At 36.8% G+C, this 14,027-nt stretch overlaps 1 protein-coding gene across 2 annotated transcripts in view; it reads left to right on the top strand.

Annotated features, from left to right (window-relative positions):
- sema3e (sema domain, immunoglobulin domain (Ig), short basic domain, secreted, (semaphorin) 3E) overlaps nt 1–14,027 on the top strand; it is a 39,725-nt gene that overhangs the window by 16,051 nt on the left and 9,647 nt on the right. For both annotated transcript variants that reach the window (XM_028450280.1, XM_028450281.1), the window contains exons 2-6: nt 3,957–4,117; nt 4,314–4,373; nt 5,400–5,519; nt 9,301–9,394; nt 10,914–11,030. In XM_028450280.1, coding sequence (XP_028306081.1) covers nt 3,957–4,117; nt 4,314–4,373; nt 5,400–5,519; nt 9,301–9,394; nt 10,914–11,030 — 552 coding nt within the window. The remainder of the gene's footprint in view (nt 1–3,956; nt 4,118–4,313; nt 4,374–5,399; nt 5,520–9,300; nt 9,395–10,913; nt 11,031–14,027) is intronic.

The raw sequence follows: 14,027 nt of genomic DNA on the forward strand, positions 1-14,027 counted from the left end.
TCAAATATAAAGACAAAGAGGTGAGTATGGCTAACATTTGAACAAATTCCTAAGACTTTAGCAGTCCAACACGCAATTTTGGCTACCAGACATTATTATTTGGTACAAAAACAAAGTCTGCTATTTTCTCCTGTGCAGACTGGATAAGAAAGGACAATGACCATCTAAACAGATGTTCTTCGGCCGCTCGCATGCCTCTAGCCCCAGAGAGAATGGGCGTGTATGTTCACTGTGGAGGCGCGGCACCAGCAGCAGGCACTTCCTGGAGGGGACGGTTCAGAACCGCTTGTTTTTTAGAAGAGGGCAGAGAAGCCGCTCAGTGAGCAGGATTATTGAGGATATGTCAGAGATGCAGGAAGGAATCCCAATAATACTTCGGGGGTGTTTTTGATAAGGAATTAACATTGTAAGAAGATTAAAAACTCAAAAAAGTTGATTTGGATGATATAGGACCTTTAAGATTAAATGCAAACAAAAGCAGAGTGACGCCAATGCTACAAAGCATGGCAATTTATCAAAATAAGAAATTAGACAAACGTTGAAAATATGAGAATATCCATGAATCACTTTATCTAATCAGTTGTAGATGATGAGTTGGGGGCATATTGGTGTGAAGGGGTGAAGAATTATGTCGGATGTATTAATTACTACCGCTAGTAAACTCTAGTAGTCTCTGATTCTCAAAATGTCCTCAATTCTGTTTTGGAGTTTACTTATTTCTGTTTTGTTTCTGTTTCATCACCTTTCCCTGTCTAGATGAGTTTATTGGCTATTAAACTTCCTAAAATGGTATCAAACATGGTAAATAGGGTTAATTGAGTTTTATTTTCGAGCATTATTATATATAATATTATTTTATATTTATATGCTTCAAGTGACTTACTGAAGCCAGGAGGGTTATGCTGAAATCATGTGTTTATGTGGCAAGAAAGGTGGTTTTAAGGAAAAATACCATTAAAATTGTTATATGATCCCAAATAATGTAATTGAGGGTTTAGTCTGTCAAATAGATGTTTCCATTGTATTTTGCAAAATTTGACATTTTGTCTGTGTGCCACACTACTTGTTTGACATTAAGTCACTGATATGTTTTTCTGTAAAATGTTAGCTTTAGCAAGTGTAGCAAACAGCTGGAAATCAAATCTTGCGTGATCTTAACGCGTGCTTATTTCGATGCATTTCTGCTGTGTAAATAATCAATTAATGACAATAGTTACATAGCAACATTAACGATATTAAGCATGATTTCAGGAATAAATTACATCTGATTTCCCAAAGAAAATAAAATGGCAAAGAAACCGTAAACTGACTAAAATGTGTAAATTGACTAAAATGCGTAAACTGACACAGATACAAGCAGTGGCCCGGTGACAAATATGTCAGGTTAAAGAAGAAACAACTTAATAGATCTTTAATAATGTCTACTATGTCCAACTTGTGTATCTGTCATGTTGTGGCAGCTTTAGTCTTACTATTGTTGGATAGCACATACAGTATATCCAGGAAAAAGTATATCAATCCTTATTATTTGTGAATAACCTGCAACATTATACTTTAAATACTTCATAAAATCGCTATACTGAAATATACTTTTAACCAAACACATTAAAAGTTTGAACATAAGTTTGATTGACATCTGTTGAGAAGTTCCGCATGTCTCTCATTTCTATAAGCAAAATTAGCTGAGGATTTACCTGGATTTGGGTTCATTTTCCCAGAGGGATGTAAAAGTCATACTGGTTGACATGGGGGAGACGGACAAACCTAAAGTGCTTTAAGTATGTGTGCATTAGATAATTACAGGAAGACTGTCTGAGCTCCATCATAATATCACCACCAACATCTCCTCGAGTTCTGCCTTTTATAACAATCCCAGACAAAATGCTTCTCAAACAAAAATGTAGAAACCTTAATAGCATGTTAAAAATCAACTAACTCCCACCCCTCTGTGGGATACCTAATCCCATTTTAAACAAATAACATTTCCTGCAGGGCCGGGCACTACGACTGATCTGAACGTAGGAGAAACTCTCTCCGTTTGTACCTTGTAGAGATCGGGTATCCCTAAAAACATACAGACGCAACAAAAATAAATCTTGCAATTATCGTATACCACCACAGCATGTCAAGGCCTGTCACTGTAAAAATGATCTGGATTTGATTTACTTAGAAACAAAGAAACAGAGTTCATGTGTTTGATTTTACATCAAGTGTACAGGTCAAATGAATGGACAAAAGGAACCAGTGTGGTAACGGTAACATGTCGTTGGATCTGAGCACAAACCTTGCTTGTCCACTCAGTTTATCTAAGCTCTCGTACACTAACACACACCAGATCTCCCCTGTCTTACTTTACAAGGGAAACCATTTCAAACAGCCCTCGTGTTAATGAAAGAATGTACAGCTCAGAGGAAGTGCACACCTCTGGAGCTTTGAAACCTTCACCCTGAAGCTCAGAAGGGGCAGAGCTGCCAACTTCAATCAAGTCTCGGAAACCAACGATGCACTTTGATGGGGAGAGTGCATGCAAATGATCGGGGCCTCAATGATGTTAGGGTGTTGTGATGAGCACGTGTTTATATGTTGTGGCATCTCTCATGGTCCGCTGCTTCCTTTTTTAAAAACTAGCTCAGATCAGCGAAAGCTAGCCTAACAGGGAGTGGCAGCTGATGCAAACAAAGGTCAAAGAAGAAACCTTTCAAAGACACCATTGGTCAAAACAATGGCCATGTTGGAAATGTCATACTAACGTACTGTACTAAGTTTGACATCTCAATGAGTATGTAATGCATTTAAATTAGATATCATAGTATGAAAATATTGAGTATGTAAGAAATACCTGGATGTATACTACATGGCAGTAATTCTCAACCTTTTCATCCTGCGACCCCCCAAAACAAAGGTGCCAGAGACCGGGGAACCCCACTGTACCTGAAGGTGGTTGAACACAGACATGAACATTGAAGAACATAAAGTCAGCTAAATGATGGTCCATTGTACTATGAATCACAGATAACCACATTTATTTATTGATCTGAATAATATCCACTGTTATCCAGAAAGTTTATTATTATTTGGGCCATAGTATATAGTCATCTTAAAAATGTAAATCCTTGTTTTATTCAGAAAAAAAAAATGTGTTAAAAGTGACCAAAAATGGTGGAAAAGGTGCTGAAATGGGATTCTAAAAACTACAGAAATCAGTTCAAATCTGCAAATTAGAGTGTCCAAAAATGGGCAGAAAAAGTGGTAAAAAGGGTTCAAAGTGTCATTATTGGAACAATTAGTAGAAAAATCTCATTTAAACTGACAAATGGTGAATGTGGTAAATTGGCAAAAAATAAGCATGAAATATGGTGAAAAGAGGTTGAAAGTGACAAATAATGGGTCAACATGGGTGACATTAGGTGGGAAAAGCGGTGGAAAGACTTTATAAGTGCAGAAAATGTCTTGAAAGTGGAAAAAAATTGAAGAAAAGGTCTTGAAATTTGATGTGTAATTGGCAGAAATTAGGGTAATGTAGCAAAAATGCATTAAAAGGAGCAAAAATATGGCAAGAAAAAGTGATGAGAATAGATTAAAATATGGCAAGTTTGGTGTAGTAGCAGAAAATGGTAAAAATAAGCGAAATTATTTCTTAAAGGCATCTGGCGACCAGTGTCTCGCGACCCCAAAGTCATTTTTACGTTCTATTCACTTTATTTTAGTAAAGGGGATGATGGGAGAAGCAGATTACCCAGATGTTGCTGTCCCACGCTCCCATGGGGCCAGAATGAATCAGAAACACGTGTTGCCTTCGGCCACTGGGGCACATGTGAGACTTAAGAGGGAGCGTTTGGAAAGCTTCTCCAATCAAACTTGATTTCTAGCCGGCATGAAGCGAGATGAGAATCCTGGAGTGTTGACTCGCCCTAATCCTTCTGTCCTAATCAATACATGTCTTGCTTTCCATGCAGAGCTCTGGCAGCTGAACAGAACTTGGGTGTTCCAGGGACACGGAGCACCCCTTCAACCACAAACCATGGTGCTGGATGAGGGCCACGGGAGACTTTATGTTGGTGCCAAGAATGCTGTGTTTTCCCTTAGCCTGGACCGCGTTAGTGCACACCACAAAGAGGTGGGCCTGGCTTTGTCAGGAAGTCAAACATTAGGGTCCTCAGGCCACAAGTTGACCAAACTAAAGCTCAGAAACATTTTATAGCATTTGTAACGTTATAAACACAGATTTTTGTCTCTAAGATATTTGTCTGAAAAATAGTGACAGGTGGCATTTTTTTTTTCAGAAAAAGTCAAACAAATGTGTTTTTATTCAGATCCAGTGGGGCAGTACGGAATCACAGATAGAGGAGTGTCTGATGAAAGGGAGGGAACAGGTAAGCTATTATTATTGTTATTATTATTATTATTATTATTATTATTACACATTTGATTGCATATATACTTATCAGGCGTTGAAAACGTAAAAGAAAAATGATTTAATAAATATTTTTATTCTCATTAGTATTGAGGACAAGGAGTGCCACAATTAAATAAATAAATACACATTCTGTTAATTAACTAAAAGTGTCAATAATTGATTAAATTTACAATAATTAAATAAATGTGTCAATAATTAATTTAATCCATTTTGCATTTCATTTTCATTGTAAAATGTATGAAATATAAAAAAATCACTATTTATTTCATAGTCTGGTGTTGCGGCCACTTCACGAATTCATTTGATCTGTCAAATTTGCTCGTGAAAGTCTGTGGGGGCGGGGTTAACATCAATTCAGCCAAATCCATTGCTTTGGTCTTCACACTTTCCAATCCTGGCGGCCACGACAATGGAGGGTGTGCAGGAACTTTCCAGTGAATTGGGGAGAGAGATTTTAGCCCTCGCTGAGAAGCAGAAATATAGAAAACCATCGTGCAGATTGTATAGTGCAGCTCAGTGTATTAGAATGATGTTTACTAGCTCTGCCTCAATCCATTGTCTGGGATTGATTTAGCTTGACTTGATGTACAGTCTTGAACCAAGTGGAAACCACCCCCACAGACATTGACGAGCGAGTTTGACCGATAAAATGAATTCATGAAATGCTGCAACACCAGACCATGAAATAAATAAATAAATAAATAGTGAAATATTTATACTTCATAATTTTCAGAATGAAAGTGAAATATAAAATTGATTTAATGAATTATTGACACATTTAATGAATTATTGACACTACTAATTATTTAATGAATGGTGTATTTATTTATTTTTTAATTCTGGCACTCATCCTCCATACATTAACCTTTTCATTGATGTTATTGATGATGCAGTAACCCATATCATTTTTCCCTGATCACTATAATCTCTCTTTGGTTTCCCTTTCCTCTCCGTGTCTAAACCACTTGTGAATGTCTTGCAGCCAGAGTGTGCAAACTACATCAAGGTCCTTCAGCCCTACAACCACACTCATCTTTTGGTCTGTGGAACAGGAGCTTTTAACCCTCTGTGTGCTCTGGTCAGAGTGGGACACCCTGGGCAGGTGAGGGGGTTTCATCTAACAAAAATACTAAAAAAGCTAACAGCGAGCAATTTTTCACTCCTCTTTTCATCTTTCTTGTCTTGTAAAGATAAAGGACTTTCATGTTAGTGTATTGATGTTTTAACCTGGAGCTCCTGGTCGTATTAGTCATACTTGGACCACTAATGGTTTGAACACTAAGGTGATTAACAGCTAGCACTGGCAGCCAGGAATGCTATCAGTTAGTGTAGTGCTTCTCAAAGTGTGTGGCGCGCAGTGAATAGAGGTACGTTCTTGTGTTTCGTGTGTAAACCTCACCTCACTTTACTGCAAAGGAAATCTACCTATGGGTACAAATAAAGTAACCTGAACCTGAACCCGACATACAGGAGGACATTTTCAATTTCATGCCAATTCATTAAAGGTCCCATATCATGCTATTTTTCACCCATCTCCATTTGTTTTAAGAGCTCTAAAAATATAGTATGTGAGGTTTATTTTCCCAAACTCACCTGTTTTCCAGAATTTTAGCCTCTGAAAAGTCACTTTCTGAGCAACTCTACACAAACAGACCTACTTATGAATATTCACGAGTGGGCGTGTCTATAGATGGGACACTGACTTCTTCCTCACGGCACCCGCCCTCCTCCCACCCACTCCGTAGCCAAGCTCATGCTGCTTTATAAACAGGAGACAGAGCGTGGGGGCGGGGCATTCACCGGTACATACATAGACTATAGAAAATACATACATAGCACTGCATATGGCGACCGTGGCTCAGGTGGTAGTGGGTCATCTTCTGATCGAGAGGTTGGGGGTTCAATCCCAGTACCTGACTATGTGTCGAAGTGTCCTTGGGCAAAACACTGAACCCTAAGTTGCTCCCAGTGGTCGACTAGCGCCTTGCATGGCAGTCCTGTCCCACTGGTGTGTGAATGTGAGAGTGATTGGGTGAATGAGCTGATATGTAAAGCGCTTTGAGACTGCTTCAGTGTGGTGATAAAGCGCTATATAAATCAAGTCCATTTACCATTTTACCATTTGCATGAAGCACGCTGAAATGCTCACCTTCGTGGATGTGTCTGTTTACATGTCAATCACAGCAGAGAGCTTCCTGGAGAAAAGTGGGAACGTGTCATCAAATTGTAGCGAGGTGTTTGGGCTCGCTCTGCAGTAAGAAAGGAGCAAATCACCCTCTAACTAACGATTGAGTGAATCAATGAAAAAAACACTTTGGGCATGTGTATGAAGCCCTAATAGCAAGAATAGCATGATTCATATAATGTTCCAGATGTTTAACATGTGGCAGCTCCTCCTGAGTTGTGTGTTTCTGGGGCACATTTTGAGAGAAGGAAAAGGGGTTTCTTCTGCCCGACATTCCAGCACTGCTTCAGCAGGTCGACTGGGCCCGTTGTAGCTTCCAAACAGGAACCGCACACAGCCATCACTCATATCATCGGAATGCACACGACTCACTGAGGGATCAGATAAAGCTGATTTATTGAAGCGTAGATGTACTTTTCAACAAATTACTCTCCTACAAATCAAAGAGCATTCATGAAGATTATGTTCTGGGTACGTTTATCATGAATGCTTCCTTTGATAATATTTACATTGCAGTGAAATGTGATCTAGAGTTAATCAAGTGCGGAAGACGTTTTACTAAACATACTCTCGGTGCTGCTACCATTGTTTTTATGAAAAGATGTTTGAGCAGAAATGTGAAATCAGTTAAATCAACCAACTCTACTAGTTACTCACATTTGGAATACACTTTACTAGTGAAGTTAAAAAAATTCACTAGTACAGCTAGTTAGCCTTATATGCCAAAAAAAAAGGGGCAGGGAAAGTCAATTCAAGCTTTCCATTAAACATTCCAACCAATCAGGGAGCTGGATTTGGTTACAATCCTTCCTACATTATTTGGATTAGGTTTACTAGTACTACTAATGAATCTTTTGGCTTTCATAGTACTAGTAGTAACACAAAGTTGTATACTATTAGATGATTTTGCTTTACTATTAAAGTCTACTTGGCATGATTGCTCCAAAAAACTTTACTAGTAAAAACATTTTTTGTTTACTAGTACACTTAAATATCTCACTAGTAGTACAAGCAGTGTTGGGAGTAACTAGTTATTTTTGTAATATATTACTTTTTGAAGTAACTCAGTAGTGTAACTCATTACAAAAGTGAAAAGTGGTAATATGTTACTAGTTACAATTAAAATAACTCAAGTTACATGCATATTTAAGTGCATATTTGTTTTTGTTATCTCGCTGTTTGCAATTATTTGAGGAAAAAAAACATGATCATTATAGTGAAATATAACTTATGGGGAACAAAAGAGCTTTCTGCTCCTGAAACAGCAGAAGTATTTGAAACAAAACTTAGACCACTGTTATTCGAACACTATCAGTGTGATATAATTAGTGTTCTGGACCAAAACTAACTCAAAGTAACTCATAGTAGTGTTAATCAGTTACATTTTAAAAAAAAGAGTAATATTGTAATACAAATATATTACATTTTTATCCCAGTAACCAGTAATATAACTATATTACAAGATTAGAGTAACTTACCCAACACTGAGTACAAGTAGACTGTTTTTAGTGCCAGTAGCTGTGCGTTTCCACTGGCGGTATCGGCTCTAATCAGCTTTGCTCTACTCTCTTTTTGCGTTTCGCATGTCAGGTTGGTGCTCAATGGAAACGCTCCGGAAAAACAGTATCGGATCCTGATGTTTTAATAGTAAGTTTTATTTGCACACGTGTTCCCCAAAAACCTTTACTTCTGTAGTACTTGTAGGCTGTATTCAGTCCACTAATAGTACCAGTCAAGCCAAAAAAAGGCACTAGAAGTACAAGTAGACCTAATGCAAATGAAGTAGGAGGGATTAGAGCCAAATTCAGCTCCCTGATTGGTTGGAATATTTGGAACATAACGGGAGGCCTGAATGTGCTTTTCCCCACCGCCTTTTTAGCATATGACGCTAACTAGTAGTACTAATTCTACTTTTTGCTTCACTAGTAAAGTGTACTCATTTATCAGTAAACTTTGATTGAGTATGTAATCCAAATGTGAATATTAGTAGAATTAACTAGGAAGATATCACATTTGAGTTTTGAAAATAGTGTTATTGTTGTGTAAATAGTGTTTTTATGTATATTATATTATGTAGTTATGTATATATACAGTATGTGTGTTATTATAGTTTACTTTTAAAGAGACACCATCAACCGTAAACAAATTAGTTGTATGTATGAACGTACTTGGCGAATATAAACTGATTCTGATTCTGAGTTTTGCTCAAACGTTTGTCCATATGATTTCATCTTATAGACTAGTCACCAGTGGAAGTGATGAATGAGTGTAACCTGGAAACTGACTCCAGTTGCAGTCGTGTGTGAATCACTTCCCACAGCTCAGTGTGATTCTGAGTTTACTCATAAATCAACGCTACACGTGACACGCCCTCTGACCCACTGGTGACCATCAGAAACACTGTGGAGTTAGAAAACACATCCGATCGGTTCAGGTCTGTGTGTCTGTGTCTGTGTCTGTGTGTGTGTGTCAGTGGCCCGCTGTGCACAGGAGCAGCCTCGGAGGTGAAGAGAGACAAGAGCAAAGCAAAAAGATCAGTCCATCCATCACTCCCTGTCTCATTTATCTTCTCTCTGCTACTCATCCATCTCTTTCTCATCCTTCATCTTTCTAACATTGTTGATGAAGCATTGCGTGAGTGTCTGTGGCCTTTCTGTTGATTTCACCTGTGGCTGGTGTGTGTGTGTGTGTGTTACAGGACAAGCTGTTTGCACTGGAGGAGGAGGGAGTGATGAGTGGCAGAGGACGCTGTCCCTACGATCCCAACAGTCCCTGCACGTCCACACTCTCCAGTAAATACTCCACCTTAACCTTAAAGGGATCCGCCACTGTTTTTACAAATGTGGCCTAAAGCCTTTGAAATGTACTTATTAGAAAATCTGTGCCTAAATAACTGTTGACGGACTCCTATCCAAAAATAACTTTTCTATTCTCAGGGTCTGTGCATCTTCTACTGTCCATGGTTTACTCTCTAACTTCAGCTACCATAGCGTGTCAGCACACTGTTTAATGGAGAGTAAAGGGTTGTGTCCGAATAGTCCCTCCGTTCTCCTTTCATATCCATTTTCCTTAAGCTCCGGAAGTTGTTTAAGTGGCGGCCATGATAAGGAGCGTTCCAATTCTCTAAATTCTAAGGAAAGAAGGCTTAATGCTTCCTTCATAACCTCCTTTAGCCTAGGAAACACTGATGCATCCTTTACCAAATGAGACCACATAATGCTGCCCCACATTTGAGACAACAATTTCAAATAAAGCTAATTCTGATTAATTTAAAGGAACCCTTTTATCCGAGCATTTTTAGCCACATGTTTTTTTCAACATATTTCATTCACCTAAGAATGTTCTGTTTGTTTCAATTTTGCTCCTTGTAGCCTATTTTCCTTTGATTTACATTCAAACCTTGTGATATTTGAGATTATATCAGCGGTTAGAGGCACAGGGGAAAGCTTTATAAATGCGCTTTCAGTAGTCCATTTTCTGAAATTTGAAATTTTTTCAGCAAGGCAGATGTCACTTCGCCACCGTCAGATTATTACGTAACCTTATTGCCAAAAAAAATGTGATGGCCTTTCCCCAATTCCTTTAAGAATTCTCTTAACACCTTTCTTTAACCAGTGACATCATCCACGGGGTCAAAAAAGGGGACTATTTGGACAGAGCCTATTGGTCCCTTAGGAGAGCTCTTCTTCTCTGCTTTATTGTCTACTACAAAACCGCAGAGTTGGAACTGTCGCCCCACTGCGGTCATAGATCATTTTTCAGGTCACAGCTGTTTTTATCCTCTTTCCCTAAACTAAAGAGGTTTACATCAAGATCTTTAACTTTCCCTGATTTTTTTAGAGTAACCAAAAGCAGCACAAGTTGTCATTTTGACTAAAAAAAAAGTGCTAAATGATTTAAAAAGCAGGCTGAAGGCTTCACTTCAATAAAAAAAAAAAAAAGAAAAAAAAACAACGGGATGTTTACAGGCAGTGGGGCCGTGTGACATCATCAATCACATGATTCCAAAATGTCGGACACGGGCTCTAAAACTGTAAAGTAGTCCCATTTTTAAAAGTTGATCAAATAAATATGTTACAAAAATAAAGTGTTTTATTAGGCATAGATCTTCTAATTGGTAAAGTTCAAAGGCCACATTTGTAAAAACAGTGGAGGATCCCTTTTACAATAATTCACTGAGACTTGATTTAAAATCTTCTATTTCTGTTGCAGAATTTTTTTTAACCAGCCAACACTGCCATCTTGTGGTGTCTTTTGAAAATGCCAAATCTAAACTTGCATATTGACCTGTTATGGGTTTGTGTCCAATAGGAGGAGAGCTCTATATTGGACTGTACACAGACTACTGGGAGAATGATGGTGCTTTGTGTCGACTTAACAACCAAACCTACACCAGGACTGAAAAAATGGACAGGCAGCAGCTTACTGGTTGGTCACACACACACACACACCTGAGTTCATCAGAGCCATAATCCACTGTTCATATACAGACCAGAAAAAAAGTAAAATATCAACCAAAAATATCAACTAATTCTCTACTTTTCACTTCCCCTGCTCCGTCTGGGATGCAGAATGATCACATTTTGATTACATAAAGTTTGGAGAGAATGTAACCTTTACAAAACATCCGATACATGTCCAATTTATATCCACATATGAAAGTGGCCTGAGACGAATTTAAAATAAATCTGAATTGTACTGTTCTCACAGACGTGAAAAGATTTGATAAATTTCAGATGTGGACACGAATAATGGAATTTACCTGCAGTGTGTAAATAGATATAATGGCTGCTTGGTGAACCTAACCTAGTATTTTGTCTGCATTGATGGAAATGACTAACACATTCAAGAATAATATTATTTTGTGTTAAATGATGCCACATTTCTTAGTGATGTGGTTTTCATTCAGGACTTTTATTCAAGACTAAATGTTTGATCTGCTGCTCAGTGAGATAATATATGAGTGTTGATATCATCCTAGTCCTGTTATTACAAGTAGCTTTGTTAAAGTCAAAACGCGTTTTTCTTCAAGACATTTCATATTTCTTACAATTAAAAACAGGTGAGAATCTTTTTCCATCATATTATCCGTAATCTTTCCAAGTAGTAGAGTTAATGGGTCGCTGTCAATTTTAACATTGAACATCTCTGTTAATTTTCCAATTGATTTTTCCCATTATTTTTTTTATTATTCTACATGACCAGAATACATGACTATGTTCTGCCTGTTGTTCTCTACAGTTTAGCCAACGATCAGATGTTGCATTCTTATTTTTCTTTTGCATATTGAAATATCAATTTACAATCTTCCAAGAAAATTCCCTCCAGTCGTTAAAGTGTGTTGATTTGTGAATGTTTTTTTAAAATTTGTTCCCAATCTGTTGGACGTATGCTTATTGAAAGTTCCTTTTATCATTTACTTTTCACTTTATAAGCAATATCTGGTTTTGTTTTTCTAATAAGTTTGACAATCTTTGTTAAGAATTTTCTTTTCACGCCTATGTCATGTGTTCTGATCATGTATCTGACAAATGGATTAATATCTTCAACTTTTCTATTTTTTAGAGCCTCTGGGATATTGCTATGAATCTGCATGTATCTAAATACATGAACATTTGGGATTTCATACTGTTGGGCACTTCTTTCAAAAGTTTTTATTTCTATAACCCTGAGTAATTGTCCAAATATAAGCAATCCTTTGCTATTCTATCTATGATATGTCTGGTCTGTTTTATTTGGCTTGAAATCTGGATCTAACCTAATTTGTCTTAAAAAAAACTAAATTTAACTAATTTTGTTCATGACATATTTGTCTCCACACTTTAAGTGTTTCTTTTACACATCTATTTTCAGTTTTTTCCGTCACTACCTTTTTACATTCAACAAAAGGCAAAAAGTTGAGTGGATATGTTCATCATATGCCTCTATTTCTCTCCATTTTGTTTTCAGTTTTCCTGTCATCCACTCGACAATGTTTCTGGTATTTGCTGCTTGGTTATTAGATTTAAAATTTGGAAATCACAAACCTCCCATTTCTTTTGCTAATTTTAGATAATTTAGCAAGATTCTTGCTTGTTTATGTTTCCAGATCAATTTTATGAACATTGAATCCCACTGTTTAAAAGTAGTGAGGGGAATATAAATAGGTAGAACTGTGTACAGAAATAAGAATCTTGGGAGCATTCATTTGTATAATTTAGATGTATTTATTTTTCCCACAGTGAAAAGGGTATCAGTATTAACCACCGATTAAATTATTGTCTTATAACAGTTATCAATTCTCCAAAATTTTTGTTATGCAACTCATCCAAGTCCTTTGTTATGTTTTTTTTTTTTTTTTTTAACTTCTTCCTTAACAGAACACCCAATTATCATAGCATAATCTCTGATTTATTCACATTTAGAGTATACCAAAAAATACTTCCAAATCCTTGGATAATTTCCATCAATGGAGCTATTGATAACTCAGGATTGTTCAAATAGATGACTATGTCATCAGCGTATAATGACAGTTTATGATTTTCTCCAGCAATGCTTAGTCCACATTATTCTCTTGTCTCATTTGTTCCGCTAGTGGCTTTATACATAGGGCAAATAACAGTCCAGATAATGGATCACTCTGCCTTATTCCTTTAAATAATTTAAAATTGTGTGATACAGTACCATTCATTCTGACTGTGGCATTTAGATTTTTATAAAAAGCCTTCATCCAATTAATGAATGTCATGTATTCCAAATTGTCTTAAAGTTTCAAACATATATTGCCATAAGACCTTATCAAAGGCCTTCCTTGCATCTAATGTGAGAACTCCTATAGTTATATTATGCTTCTGGGCCATATGTACCACATTTAAAGTTCTTCTGACATTATCTGCAAGGTATCTTTATCCTATAAATACAGTTTGGTCAGGCTTTACAAGTGATGCTATTGTTTTTGATAATCTATTGGCCAATATTGCTGATAAAAGTTTGTGATCAATATTTAATAAACTGATTGGTCTATAAGACGTACAATCAATTGGATTTTTTCCAAGTTTTAGTAGAATTGTTATTATACCTGAGTTCCATGTTGTTGCCGAGGTATTATTTTTTTTGTGCCCAATTGAAGGCCTTGCATAAAACGGGTAATTTCATGTTTAAATTCTTTAGAAAACTCATTTGTAAAGTCGTCACAACCTGGTGACTTGTTTATTTTCAATTTACCAATATGAGTTTGAATTTCCGTTTCAGAAATCTTCTCCACTAAACTATTATTTTCTTCTTCTGCGGTCTGGGGAAAATGCATCTTTTGAAAAAAACTTGAGATTTTAGATTTTATTTTGTCACTCTCTTTGTTGTTATATAATTGTTCATAATATGCTGCAAATTGGTTTGCAATTTTGTCTCAACTTCTAATAATTTCACCAACTATATCAATTTGTTCCA

The sequence above is a fragment of the Gouania willdenowi genome, chromosome 6 (genome assembly GCF_900634775.1).
Source record: "Gouania willdenowi chromosome 6, fGouWil2.1, whole genome shotgun sequence".
NCBI classification, from domain to species: domain Eukaryota; kingdom Metazoa; phylum Chordata; class Actinopteri; order Blenniiformes; family Gobiesocidae; genus Gouania; species Gouania willdenowi.